The sequence below is a fragment of the Gasterosteus aculeatus genome, chromosome 7 (genome assembly GCF_964276395.1).
Source record: "Gasterosteus aculeatus chromosome 7, fGasAcu3.hap1.1, whole genome shotgun sequence".
In the NCBI taxonomy this organism is placed as follows: Eukaryota; Metazoa; Chordata; class Actinopteri; order Perciformes; family Gasterosteidae; genus Gasterosteus; species Gasterosteus aculeatus.
The window spans coordinates 5232183-5245088 of NC_135694.1; the positions used below are offsets into that span (position 1 = coordinate 5232183).

Below are 12906 nucleotides of genomic sequence, written 5' to 3' on the forward strand. Positions count from 1 at the left end.
AGGTGCTTTCAATCATATGATGCAATCGCTTTTGTGGAACTACTTTTATTTTGATCAAGTGCTGCGCATAAAGACGCAGGGCAGGGGAGTGAAGCGGCAGCTGTCCTTGTCATATGACCGCGGCCCAGCAGTTAGCACAGAGACAAGAAACTAACACAACACGCGATAATAAACTGGAATTTGGACCGAATAGAAAACGGTGGTCTAAAAAAATTGGAGTCCAAAGACTTTCATCAGGTTCTCTGCAAAGTGGCCAACGTTGAGAATGAGTGTCACTCGTTATTTAAGCTCAGTTATAACTAAATTGTTTCGAAGTTTCGCTATTTCGGCTGTTGCCGCAACATGAGGGCAGACTCATCAGAACAGGTGAGACCGCATTGTTCGGGCCTTTCAGCCGATTTAAGGAGGGAAATCCCACGACGAGTCAATGCGGATTTTCCTCTCTGGGTTTATTTTAATCAAAAACACAATACAATACCTGTCACACAAAAGTCGCTAACCAGCATATTGTGCTCGTGACTCTTTCCTCCCCAATCCCCTATGAGCTTTGATTTGCAGACTTCCTAAAAAGAAAGCTCCTTACTGTGACCAACTTTTCTTAAAATGATCACCTCTGATAAAGAAAACGACCCCTTTCTTTCAAACCAGAATGGTAACTTATGTGATCATGGTGGAGTTGTGTCTTTGGAAGTTCATATACAAGCTGAATACATTACTTGTGAGTACGGATGGTCACTCACGGCAGCTTCGGGTTACCGTGCATCCTTTAGTTATACTATGGGGGCAAATGTGAGAGTTTAAGGTATGACGGGTCTACGTCATGAATGGTGGGTGTCAATTCTTGATGATGCAGCAACCCATGACATAAAGAAGCACCAATTTAAGTCGTGCCTTTTTTGTCTCTTCCTCGTATCACAGGATCACCGAGGCCTCAACAAGAGATCATCCCGAAGTAAACGCAACCACTGAGCAGCTACACGGCTCCTGATCCAAGTTCTAGACATCTCCACTGACAGTTACCTACCTTCCTGACAGCCATGTAGCAGGTTGTGCTGTGGAACACTGCATTACATTGACTTACTATAAAAAGGATAAGCTAGACCAGCAGCATTGATTTAAAATGTGAAGATAAGACAAACTTCAGTAGAAAAAACACTCAAAAGCACCAAAGGCTTCCACCACCCAAAAATAAAAACAGCTCAACTATTTATAACCTTGAACCATGAAGGTACTATTTATTACATGTTGTATTTTTGTCTGAGCCAGCTGTACCAAATACACAGACAGCTGAGCTGTCAATCCACATACAAGCCATTCAGCGCCATATATGACACAATCGGTCTTAAACAAGCACGTGAGTTGTCAGTTGCCTTTATCTGAAGGCCGAGGATCAGCTTCCTTCTGGACGGGAGACAAACATCCTCCACATTATGGTTTGATGACGAGTAGCTTTTTTTTTTTTTTTTTGTTGGAAAAACCGGCATCGACGTTGAATACAGTTTCTCTGAATACTGAGCGGGCAAATGCCGTTTCCCGTCACGCCACACGATGGCAGCAGGCTGTTGGGCAAAAAAACAAAAAAACAACTTGCCTCCAGCAGACATTGAGGGAATCCTCTTAAGCTTTTTTGTTTTCACCCCCCAGAGCAAAGTCTGCAGAATGAATTTGATTCAAAAAAAAAAAGAAAAAAAAAAGAACAAGCTAGATAAGAATGGTCCGATACTGACAAGTGTTTTATTAGTAACACAGACCTGGAGACAGAGCCAATGAGAAGCCGGTGTGAGCCTTGACAACAAGACATTGTTCACAAGGCATTTGGAGTCCAATAGTTGAACCCATACAGTCAGCGGAGCGGGTGAAAACCGAAAGGCTGCAAATTTGAATCAAATACAAAACCAACTGCAACAAAAAAAAAAAAAATATATATATATATATATAGAAGGGGAGAAAAAAAAATGAAGTGCAATTCCTATTCGCTGAAATCAAGATGGCGTCAGATGGCAAAGGAGAAGGAGAAGGGGGGCAAAAAGTTGTGGTTTGAAGAAGTCATATCGTCACAGACCATAATTGAGAAACAATCGGATATGGAAAGGCGGCACGGCAGTCCACGTACTGTTACAAGCAGATTCTTTTCTTTCTCTCACGTTTCAGTCCAGTTTTTCCACGTGGGGCTTTGTGGAAAGAGCGATGTTTATGGCTGAAAAACTAAAACAAAAGATCTCAGGCTGCTCGGCTATTTGTCCAGAAAAATGCCTGTGGAGGGTATGTGGCAAGCAAAAGTCCATCCTTGTTGGGGGGAAATAAACCTCGGGAGTCGATTACCTTTTGGGCGCGTGAGGTTGATCTAAAAATGGGGCGGCTTTCCATCCCCCCCCCCCGCTCAGTCGCACTGAGAGGCCAATCAATCGTCTGCTTAAGTGCAACGTCTAAGGATGATGGAGAAGGAGACATGATGTAGAATCGTCTTTCGTTGCGTTGCTGATCTCCCCCGTCCAGATTTTCAAAAAAAGTTTAAAAAAGGACTGACATACTCCGACTCTCGTACACGAGCTCACCTCCGTATGCACACAGTCAGCATCAGGAGCAATAAGGCAGAGAGGCTCCGTTTTGTTTTGAAAAAAAAACAAAAAAAACATACAAATAAAGAATCGAGAAAAAAAGAAGCAAGCTGCCCCTCCCACCCCCCTCAGTAGTTTGTGGGCTCCTTGGTGACCACGTACTTTTCATCCCGTGTCAGGCGGTCGCCCCCCAGCCCTCGTCTCCCCAGGACGCGTCTGAGAGGCTCAGAGAGGGCTGGTGGGTTGCCTGGGCGGGAACGGAGGGCAGGATGGAAGCCGGCACAGGGGGACGAGGCTGGTCAACAAGCCCCGCCCCCCTCCCGCTCGATTTAGCCAATCACCAGAGTCGATGCTGGTGGAGGTTTCGGCAGAGGACGGAGCGAACATCAGCAGTGAACCTGGAGGGGAGAGAGAGAGAGAGAGACCCCGTTAAACCCAATGACATCGAACGCTTCACGGGCGGAGCCATTAAAAAAGGGACGGCTCATCATTTGCGAAACACAATCACAATTTGCTTTCTTTTTCTGCGAGTACATTGCCATGTTGGAGTAAGCAAACAAATGTGTGGAAACAACACTGGGATTTTCAGCAGGAAAGCCAATAAACAAGCATCTACCCCAGATCGCTGAATTATTCCTGAGGACATCTCAGAGCGATGTACGAAGTGTACTTTAGTCAAAAAGGTTAACGGTGGAAATTGTAGGGTTTTGTAGTTTAAAGTCATTAATCAGACCATTTAAATGAGAATTTCAAGGGAGTATTAAACAACATGTCAACAGCTTCACTGAACTATAGTCTCCTTCATCATAACATCAATAAGCTGTCCACTGCAATCCACTAAAATAATGGCACCACTTAGCTCACTGTTTGAACTACACAAAGGTCCTTTTGAATACAGAGGATACACATTTGTACACAAGAGTCTAAGTGGTTGCGTTGTCCATTTGCTCTCATGCCAACTTCATTATGAATCTTACCTTAGTGCATCCAGCATAGGCAGCAAGTTAAGAAGTGCTGTATCACTAGGGTCGCTGAACCAGGACTTGATTGGTATTGCATTGTCTGGACAGCAATAAAAGAGTGAGAGGTCAGTGAAATGGGACTGTTTGGGACTTCATGCTGCTCTGTTGAAGAGGAACTGCAGATCGAATGTGCGGTCGCCTTATTACAATACAAGCCTTGTTCTGAATAAGAACTGCTCAGCTGCTACGTCGATAACCCGAAGCGCCTGCGTACGGCGTTGGGAGAATTATGTGCAACGAATTCCAGCTATTAAATGAACTAAAATACAAAATAGGTGTATGCTAAAGCCTCGAGACTTACCTGGATGACTACGATAAGCACCAGGCGAGTTGTCCAGGATGACAATACTGGAAAGGTCATCGTGTACTACGGAAAGGTCTTTAATATAACTACCTAGATCCAATGTACAATGCTGCGGAAATACAAAAAAAAAACAACGGCACATAGGACACCGTCAGGAAATGAGAAGACTTCATGAGGCAGAATCATTCCATTAAGAATTCATTATAGAGCAGCACCTGTCTGTAGTATCTGCGTTTCAGGATGTTCCTATTGTTGTCCAGCTTATCGGCCACTGCGGAGCCGTAGATCTCCATACTGGCTGTGAAAACCACCAGCTCGTACCACTGGCTCACCTGTGTACACACAGAGCACCCAATGCATTGGTTTTAAAAGTGCTTCGTACATCACGTGGGATGTTAATCCTAAAGATTATCAGGTGACCTGAGACATGAGGTTTCAAAAGCACATATAAAACTGACCACGGGCGGACACTCACCACTTCTAAAAAGAAGTCGACGTGCGGCCTTTTATGTACGAAGAACCTGACTGGATGCTTGTCGATGACTACCTGCATGTGGAGGAGGGGGGAGGGGGGGAGAGGGGTTTAGGCTCCATTGCATTGGCGCTCCAACATGTGCACGCGTGGCCGAGCGCTCGTACTTTGAGGATGAAGTCTGGCGGCGTGCCAGGCCTCACTGTGGGTCGGAGGACGCCGTCGTGGTGAGAGTGAATCAGCGTCTCGTCCAGGTCCAGGACCAGAATCTTCCTCTTTACTGCATCTGGGAGTTCATCACACAATAGAGACACCATAGCTCAGACACTTAACACAGCTATATAATATATATATATATATATATATATATGTATTTTTTTTTAAATACAAGGCTTGTCAAGGGGTTCACTTAGAATTCTGGGAGAGAAAAACCTTTGGGGACTACTCGATCTCTGCAGATGGGTTTCACTGGACTCCATTTGAGCAACTTCACGCTTTATTTTATTCATGCATCCAGGTAACCTGTGAAAGCCTGTAGATCGACCGTGACAACAGAATCCCTCCAAACAAGGCAGTGATCTTTGGGAGGGAGTGAGTGAGTGAGTGTGGACACCATCTCCTTGAAACCTTTCTTGCTGACGTTAGGTGCTCGAAAGCAATGAGACACAGCGTTTCCAACAAATCCCCTAGACTCTGGCGGCCAACCACAATCCATTTAACGCCGCCGTAGTTTCCCAGTGGACCGAAAAGATTTGTACACTTCTCAATAAGTGGACTGGCTGAACCTCCCCGTGCACATTTCCTCCGGTAGCAGCAGAAGCGGCGCCCATTTACAGCTCCTTCGCTTGAAACCGGACCTGCGTCGCCAGCTGAGGTCGCCGTAGCGACGGTGGAAAGTGAAAGTGAACGGCAATCCTTCCTCCAACTCCGGAGGGCGCTTCTGAATGAGGTCTCAGCCGGCAGAAGGGGGGAGTTCATTCAAAGCGCGCACACAGGAGTCTTATTTTCAGTACCGGGTTCAACATTTGTATTTCCTCTCCACTACAAGACACACTTTGTCACCGCCGTCAGAGAAGGAAGCCAAATTTATTTCCTGTTTTTTTGCTCGGCTTGGTGAGCGCGTTTGGGTGGATCACGGCGTTAAGCTGCTACCGTTGAACTCGGCGTTTCCCTTCTGGGACAACAGCTGTTTACATTGCACGCCTGGAGCCAAACTAGACGGACGAGTCTTTTCATTTTAGCACTCTGGTTACAGGTCATGAGAAACATGGTTTAGACTGTGCAGCAGTGGCTCTGCATCCTTGGTATTTTTGAACGAGTCCTGGTGTGGGTCACCTTAGCGGACGCTCCCATTGGCCCAGAGCAGCTCGACCTACGGCTACTAGCAATAAGTGTGCAAATCTTTCGGCACACACACACACACACACACACACACACACACACACACACACACACACACACACACACACACACACACACACACACACACACACACACACACACACACACACACACACACACACACACACACACACACGACTGTCCGGAGTCTCCTACGAAGTTGATCTGTCTAGAAATACTGGTGATGTTCATGTGTTCATACGTTCTCGTAATGTTGCAGGTAACTTTCGTTCTCCGCCCAAACCCTCCTTCCTCAACAGACTGGTTCGACTTCTACATAAAGGACCACGTTGTGATTGTGCGTCTCTCTCTTGTGTTGCTCCCATAAAAGAAAATCAAAACCGCGTCTGGGTGGAAGCAGCATTGCTTGCTGGGCTGGCCGAGCCGTCCCATAAGCACAATGTGGTCGTGTACTCACTGAGTCGGTTTCTGGAGATGGGCGACAGCGGCAAAGTGTCGTATCGCACCGTCTGATACTGGATTATCTGTAAAAGCACCGGACAGATCAGTCAGTTAAACATTTACAGATCACTGTTAGAAGAGGACAGCATATACAATAAGCCAGCGTTAATTTAATTACAGGTGAAAGCTGGTTCATAACAAGTGCACGGAAGGGTCGAGCTTATTTTGCTGTACATCAGAGCAGAGGTAAGAGAACAGAGGTGGGGGGGCGACGCCATGTTGAAATACTAAAATAAACTCAGCTGTGTCCCCCCCAATGTTCCTCCTCTGTGACTCCCTTACGCTGGTCAGGACGACTGCCCAGAGGACCCTCTCATGCCCTGGGGCAATGCACTTTTCCTTCAAGGGGGCTATATTTAGCCCCCCACCCTCCCCTCCCCTCCCCAGCTGTCAGTGGGTGTCAGTGGAGCATGGGGGGAGAAATGCAGGACTTGCAGGGTGACTTTGACGGAGCCTCAGTACCTACGCCTTGGACAGGGCCTCCCTCCGAGTCCGCTGCCTGGCAGACTGAGCTCAGGGGGAAGTCTTGTGCTGCCGAGCGCCGCGGGGGAGGAGGGGGCGACCTCACCCTCCGCTCAGCTCGCCGCACCTCCCAGAGCGTCCGTCTGGACCCCAGGGCCGCAAGCCCACACTCAATCCTTTGACCCGAGACCAACATTTTGAATTACCGTATTTCCTTGATTAATGACTATGGACCAGAGCACAAGTCGACATTCTAAAATGCTCGTTTTGTCCGATAGTCCGAAAAGCAAAGATATGAAGTTAACGATAAGAAGCTGAAACCAGAACAGTTGGTGCAGCCCTCCCCCTTAAAAAGGTACACGTGTGATTAGGGTCCTATTGATTATCAGAGTTGTCCAAGCACCAACTCTGCACACGGTTCACCTCAAGCAGGAGATAAGCATCTGTGGACACGGGGAGACGATTACCAGGGCCTAATATTCATAAGCCAATGGAGCTTTTATTGATCCAAGTGTGTGGATCAGGTCACGGAGTGGATTGTGGTAACCTCGAACAGAAACCCCCTGAAGTCCTACCTCACTCACAGAAAACGCATTTAACGAGGATATAATGTGATTCTTAAAAAAGGAGTCGCCCCAGTTACAACAAATGGGAACTCAATAAATCAATCCCTTGTTTACGTCGTCACATCCTCACCTCCAATCACCCACGAAATCACCTGGAATCCACAGAACCCCTCACATCACCATGCATGGTAAATCAATGCCACTGCGTGGTGACATTGTTCCAGGCCATCGCATATTGTAAACAACGGTGCTACGTTGTGAGCGAGAAGGGTGGTGGTGGGGGGGGGGGGGGGGGGTGGAGAACAGTACACCGTCTGTGCCAACCTAATCCCACTCACTTCAGCCACAACATGGGACTGAACCACTCACGCTCTCGGGGGCCCGTCGACGACCAGCAAAGCGTTGCTGCCTCACAATGAACTGCGGACAAACGTCCAACAGCAAGACGATTACAGGGCGCGGAGGACATTCCCTCCGAGCTTTGTGGGCTTGACGCTGAGCCGGAGTCGAAGTCCGCTCACATTTCAATCAACAACACCTACGTGTGCGTCTGAGTATCGGGGAGGCAGTTTAGGACGCCTTGAATGGCCACGCTCATGGTGGGCCGGTTGGCGAGCGATGGAAGGCGACCTGCGGGCTCATCGGGCTGCTCCTCAAAATTTGGCATTTGCGTGTGGGAGGTTTCAACTAATCGAACGAGCCATCCAGCAACACTTTCACCTCCAACACGGACACCAGGGCACGATCTTTGTTTAACACCAGTGTGTTTGGTCAGACACTTAAATGATTACTCGCCCTATTGGGAAAAACAACTGTTTATCAGAAATAGGTTCTTGCAGTTGCACATTTTGGTGCACTTAATGTACTTGTGCAGGTTTACACAATTTAGATCCGCTCAGCTGTTCCTCGCCATCTCCCTGCTGAATGAGATCCCAATACATCCAACACTGGTGTTATCGAGTGGGAGGCTCGTGCTACTCAGTCAGTGGGATTCGTTCACACTTTCGGGAATATACAGATTTGTTTTTTTTAAATAAATCAGGATGGATAAACATTATGGGACAATATTACAGCACATGTGAGACACGCAAGTAGTCAAGCTCTCTGAGAGCCAACTGAGACTCCTTAGATGTGATCTGAAAAAGAATGATTAGGCACATGAGAAGCATTGCAACTTATAGATGTTGCCAACTTGTGTGTCCCCCTCTCTCACACACACACACACACACACACACACACACAAATATCTTTCAAACCCCTTCTCACCGTTCGTAGGTGCTTCCTGAGGATGTACATGATGAAGCCCCATATTCTCGACGTTACGCCGAGGAAAGTGCGGATGCCAAGTAAACATTGCCGGGTCTTCAGCATGTTGACGAGCACGCAAAGACCCCACGGTAGCCCAAACTTAAATTCTCAGCTGACAGCGAGCTCCTACCCTTAGTTGTTGGATCAACTACCGGGGCAACTTGCTTGCTAGTGGCAGGCAGAACCAGTCTTTAGCCACAACCGCCAAACTAGCGATTCAAATTAACAAGAGGCCAAGCAAACGTGTGAGTACCTCGCTCTGCACACTTGTGGCACGATTAGCATTAAATAGAAAGCACCCGCCGTGTAACTGTGAAAGACGAACGAGGACGCGGTCGAGAAGGGGAAAGCCGCTGCGCGACGGCTGCCGCCGCTGTATGGACCTTTAGCACGCAGCTCGTTGACAAGCTAGCTGGGGAGCTAGCTGTGTGCCGGCTAACGTTAGCTTGTAGCCACCAAGCTACCGCTAGCTCGACAGGGTGACCACCTTGAAACTAGGATAGAAATATCCCCCCAAAAAGATGTGGGCTCGCTTGTTGACCGAGCACCTGCTCAACGCGACTTCCCTCCGCCCGGCGCCTGAAGAGAGTCGGCTTTACAAAAGTTCCAGAAAGTCTAACCGGCCCGGTTAAAATCAGTTTGTAGTCCAGTAGAAATCCGGAATGAAACTGCGAGCCGCCATCGCCGCCTATCCGTCACTTCCGGGAGGAATCCTGTGGTTGCGCGCTGCACGTCCACGTGGAAAGAAAATAAACAGACGTGGACCTGCAATCGTGTGAAAAATAACCTTCTTTTAATGTCAGTTTTGTCATTTTCAGCTACCCTTTATGTGTTTTTGGTGCAGTTTAATGTGGACACGATTTCCTGGTAGCGGGTTTACAAAGTTGTGGACGTTATCTTAATGCCAACCAATCGTCCATAAACCTACTTATGTCACCGCGAAGTCGTAAAGCAATCCAACATGATAAAGAACCTGTGCATTTTGTAAGCGCACTATCTAGTACGGTTGCACGAGGTCCTACACACTGCCAATAAATGCAGAGGGCATAAAGTTCACTTAACACCGAATGAATGACTTTTAGGAAACTGGTAAACAATCCCATCTGACGCGGCTTTGCAAATCGCATTAATGATTTTCACATAACTGAAAAAGCTTTCACCAAATTATAATTTGACACAAACAGACATGGCACATTTACTGATATATCTATTGCTCATTATGCAATCAAAATTGTCATCACTTACGATAATAAGACAATATAATCATATCATATATTACTTTCATTCATGGGTCATTATGTTGAGATTTGTTTAGGCTCTGTAAAGGTAAAAAGCATCCTGTAATTATAAAAGAGCATAACGTCACAGTCCAAAGACATGCTCTGGGGATCAGGTTAATTGGGGACTTTAAATTGCCCGTAGATGTGTGAATGTGAGTGTGAATGGTTGTGTGTCTCTGTGTAGCCCTGCGATTGGCTGGCGACCAGTCCAGGTTGTACCCTGTCTATCGCCTGAAGTTGGCTGGGATGGACTCCAGCCACCCCCGCGACCCTGTGTGCAGGATAAGCGGTTTGACAATGGATGGATGGATAACGTCAGTAATAAAAGTCAGAAACAAGTGTAACAGAATTTTATTTCTATTGTATCATTTCAAAAAAAATGTGACCCAGCATATTTATTTTGGGAAATAATGCAACTAATCACTGTGTAAAGATAATGTTGCTATAGCTTGGATCTGAGATTCCACAACCAAATGTACAGCACTACATTTTATGAAGAAATCAGTGTGTTATTAACTTATGAATTACAAAAACTAGCTTTATCCAACCACATTTTTCCAAGGCAAGGTACTCAATAATATAACAAACACGTTTGGATAAAACTCATTTAATATACATAATAAAGCTTTCTTACAGAGATATTTTACATTATTTAATACCTTCCAGATGGCACCAAATATTTTTTATCTTCCCCACTGAAAACGACTCAGTGTCTTGATCAGCGAGGATGACAGGCAACGTGGATCCTCTGTTTCTTCAGCGGGTTTGGTTCCAGAAGCCTACACGTCAAGATCATCATCAGGGTCCTCCTGGTCGTAGTCATCGTTGGCATCAGGCTCATACAGAATTCGTCCTGAGCCTGGGCTTGAGTGGAGCAGAGCCGTTTTCCTGTGAGAGAAAAAGAGGACAGCGTTTACCAAATTGAACAGACGCATGGAACACAGTCAGCGGCAAAAAGAGAGTAAAAGAGAGTTGAAAAATCGGAGAGTTGTGTAAAAGTTAGTTACTTCTCTTTGCTGAAGACAAAAGGTAGCGCAAGTTTCTCTTTGGCCTCACGCTCTTTATTTGACAGTCGAAGATTGAAGGTCAAGTGTGCCGTAGGGTCCATCTATAGAAACAGGTAAAAGGACACTTTCACCTGTTGGTCCATTCATGGTGTAACGGTGTTAATGAGCATGTCATATATTGTACCTCCTGTTCCTCAGGGTCAGCCTGTTTGTGTCCAACTTGACTATGCTTGCTCTGTATTACTACTGTTAGATCATTGTTTATGGTGAAAATATCCTCCTAAAAGGACAAGGAACAAAGTTATCAACCATTTTCAACCACGACGGAAGACGAGACAGTCATCCTGAAGGAAACATTGCTTACGTCTTGCACAACCTTCCCCGATTTCGAGCGCTTTGTTATCTTTGCCACCGCGTCGCCGCCCTTCATCCCGGGTGCTACTGTGATGACTGAAGAGGCCAAGTGGCACACACTTCCCACAGTACCCCTCTGATGCATATCCCCATGAAGCAGAGCGACAATAGCTCTCACAGCTCCCCCTAATGAAAACACAGTAGAAACAAAAACAAGGAAAACAGTGAAAAAACAACATAGTCCCAAAGTTACACTTTGTTCTAATACAAGGCCGCTATAAATCTAGTATTCCACAAAAGTATGGAGAGCTTCCTTTGACGAATATTTTATACTCCTCGATTTCTATTCAAGGAAAACTTTGAAATGACGTGCACAGCCTGGATGTCATACATTCATTCATTCAGTCCCACAACAAAAACACGTGCATTAAGATCGTCGATGTGATGAATAGTCACCTTTTCGAAGTTGATGAAGGGTCGCGCAGACAGCAGGAGGACTGACGTGTCTCAAAATCCATGACAGAGAGTCAATCACTAAGGTAGCTGGTTTGGGGTGGGATGTTTGCTTGAGCAGATGCGCGAGTTCCTCCAAACAGAACTGGTGGACTGTAAAAGTCGGTTGATCAGTCCAGCCGAGGGGGTCTGAATAAGCATTGTGAAAGTGTAGCCTGAAGTGACAAAAACGTGTTTAGCGTTACACAGTTGTAGAATTCATTTTCAATGAATTAAAATGAAGAAAAGCAACAATTGCTCACACTGCAAAGAACCTTGCATTTTGCTTGATAAATGACTTTTTACATTACAGATCATTTAGCAGACGCTTTTATCTGGCTTTTTCACATTTTGCCGGTGGAGCAATAAGTGGTAAGGTGTCACGCCACGACAACTCCCCACTTTAATGATTAACCCATATCTAAGCAGATGAACTAAAACCATTTTAGCACAAATTGTTCTTACCTTTGAACAGGTGATCCTTTCAGCTCTTCCTCACTGACCTCAAAGCCAAGGACATGGACATCTTCCTCCCTTTATTCATATCATAGGTCACGGTAGTTTTTATTAAACTAAATGTATTTAGGAAATACACGAGTGTAATAAACATTTAGACTTAATAGTAAATACACAACCAACCAATAACCATACATGTCTTTAAATAACTCTTACCTGTTCAGTGCAGCATTGATGAAGCTCTTCAGGAGGTGTCTACCAGAACAACTAGCAGAATCTAACGATGCAAGTATAAATCACATGGCTTTACTCTATGCTATTGCTCCAGTTCAGTCATTGTTCGCCATTTAGATTAAATTATACGACAAAACATTTACCTCGAATGATGATAAACCCTCCAGCATCAGAGCCTTGCAATAGTTCAGTCAACATTGTGCTAACGTTGCATTAACCGCAGACTATCAAAGCGTTAAGGTAAACTGTAAAGGTCCAGCTAGCTTCAGCTAACGTTAGTTAGCATGCCTCTGATTGACCACCTACTTAAACATCGGTACCATGGGAAAATAAAACTAAACGCTAAGTAATTTAACTCAAGAAGAAAGAAATTGCTCAAAGTTCAGAATCCCCGTAGCGTATCCTCCACGGGTAATAAAGCTGTGTCTGTCGAAACCGAGTCCAACTTGGTTCGCTAAGTAACATTGCTGTTTCAAAAAACCTCATATCCCAGAGCGCCCCTCAGAGCACTGTTGACCATGCATGGGA

General features: G+C 45.8%; 2 protein-coding genes and 1 long non-coding RNA gene across 3 annotated transcripts; 1 reads left to right on the plus strand and 2 right to left on the minus strand.

Moving 5' to 3' along the window:
- The first annotated feature begins 2 nt into the window (after positions 1-2).
- Positions 3-2664, plus strand: LOC120821542 (uncharacterized). The gene is made up of 2 exons (XR_005712557.2): positions 3-366; positions 919-2664. It is a non-coding gene; the product is annotated as an uncharacterized LOC120821542 (long non-coding RNA).
- On the minus strand, positions 1716-9315 carry ctdnep1a (CTD nuclear envelope phosphatase 1a). The gene is made up of 8 exons (XM_040180167.2): positions 8514-9315; positions 6176-6242; positions 4524-4642; positions 4360-4431; positions 4100-4216; positions 3882-3993; positions 3536-3620; positions 1716-2956 (listed from the first exon to the last, which is right to left on the minus strand). The coding sequence occupies exons 1-8, from the start codon at positions 8616-8618 to the stop codon at positions 2896-2898; spliced, it is 738 nt and encodes a 245-aa protein (XP_040036101.1). The 5' UTR covers positions 8619-9315; the 3' UTR covers positions 1716-2895.
- Positions 9316-10426: 1111 nt separating this feature from the next.
- elp5 (elongator acetyltransferase complex subunit 5) lies at positions 10427-12869 on the minus strand. The gene is made up of 8 exons (XM_040180170.2): positions 12522-12869; positions 12361-12421; positions 12154-12222; positions 11653-11864; positions 11207-11382; positions 11027-11122; positions 10843-10943; positions 10427-10723 (listed from the first exon to the last, which is right to left on the minus strand). Exons 1-8 carry the CDS (start codon positions 12574-12576, stop codon positions 10615-10617), a joined length of 879 nt encoding a protein of 292 aa, XP_040036104.2. The 5' UTR covers positions 12577-12869; the 3' UTR covers positions 10427-10614.
- Between the last annotated feature and the right edge of the window lie 37 nt (positions 12870-12906).

Bases quoted from the DNA above. Each gene is read 5' to 3' on its own strand.
- ctdnep1a (XM_040180167.2), bottom strand. From the start codon at position 8,618: ATGCTGAAGACCCGGCAATGTTTACTTGGCATCCGCACTTTCCTCGGC. The intron at 6,243-8,513 runs GTGAGAAGGGGT...GTGCTTTTACAG, and splicing joins TCAGGAAGCACCTACGAACG to ATAATCCAGTATCAGACGGT. The intron at 3,621-3,881 runs GTAAGTCTCGAG...ATTGCTGTCCAG, and splicing joins TGCTTATCGTAGTCATCCAG to ACAATGCAATACCAATCAAG.
- elp5 (XM_040180170.2), bottom strand. From the start codon at position 12,576: ATGTTGACTGAACTATTGCAAGGCTCTGATGCTGGAGGGTTTATCATC. The intron at 12,223-12,360 runs GTAAGAGTTATT...ATATGAATAAAG, and splicing joins ATCAATGCTGCACTGAACAG to GGAGGAAGATGTCCATGTCC. The intron at 11,383-11,652 runs GTGACTATTCAT...TGTTTTCATTAG, and splicing joins CCTTCATCAACTTCGAAAAG to GGGGAGCTGTGAGAGCTATT.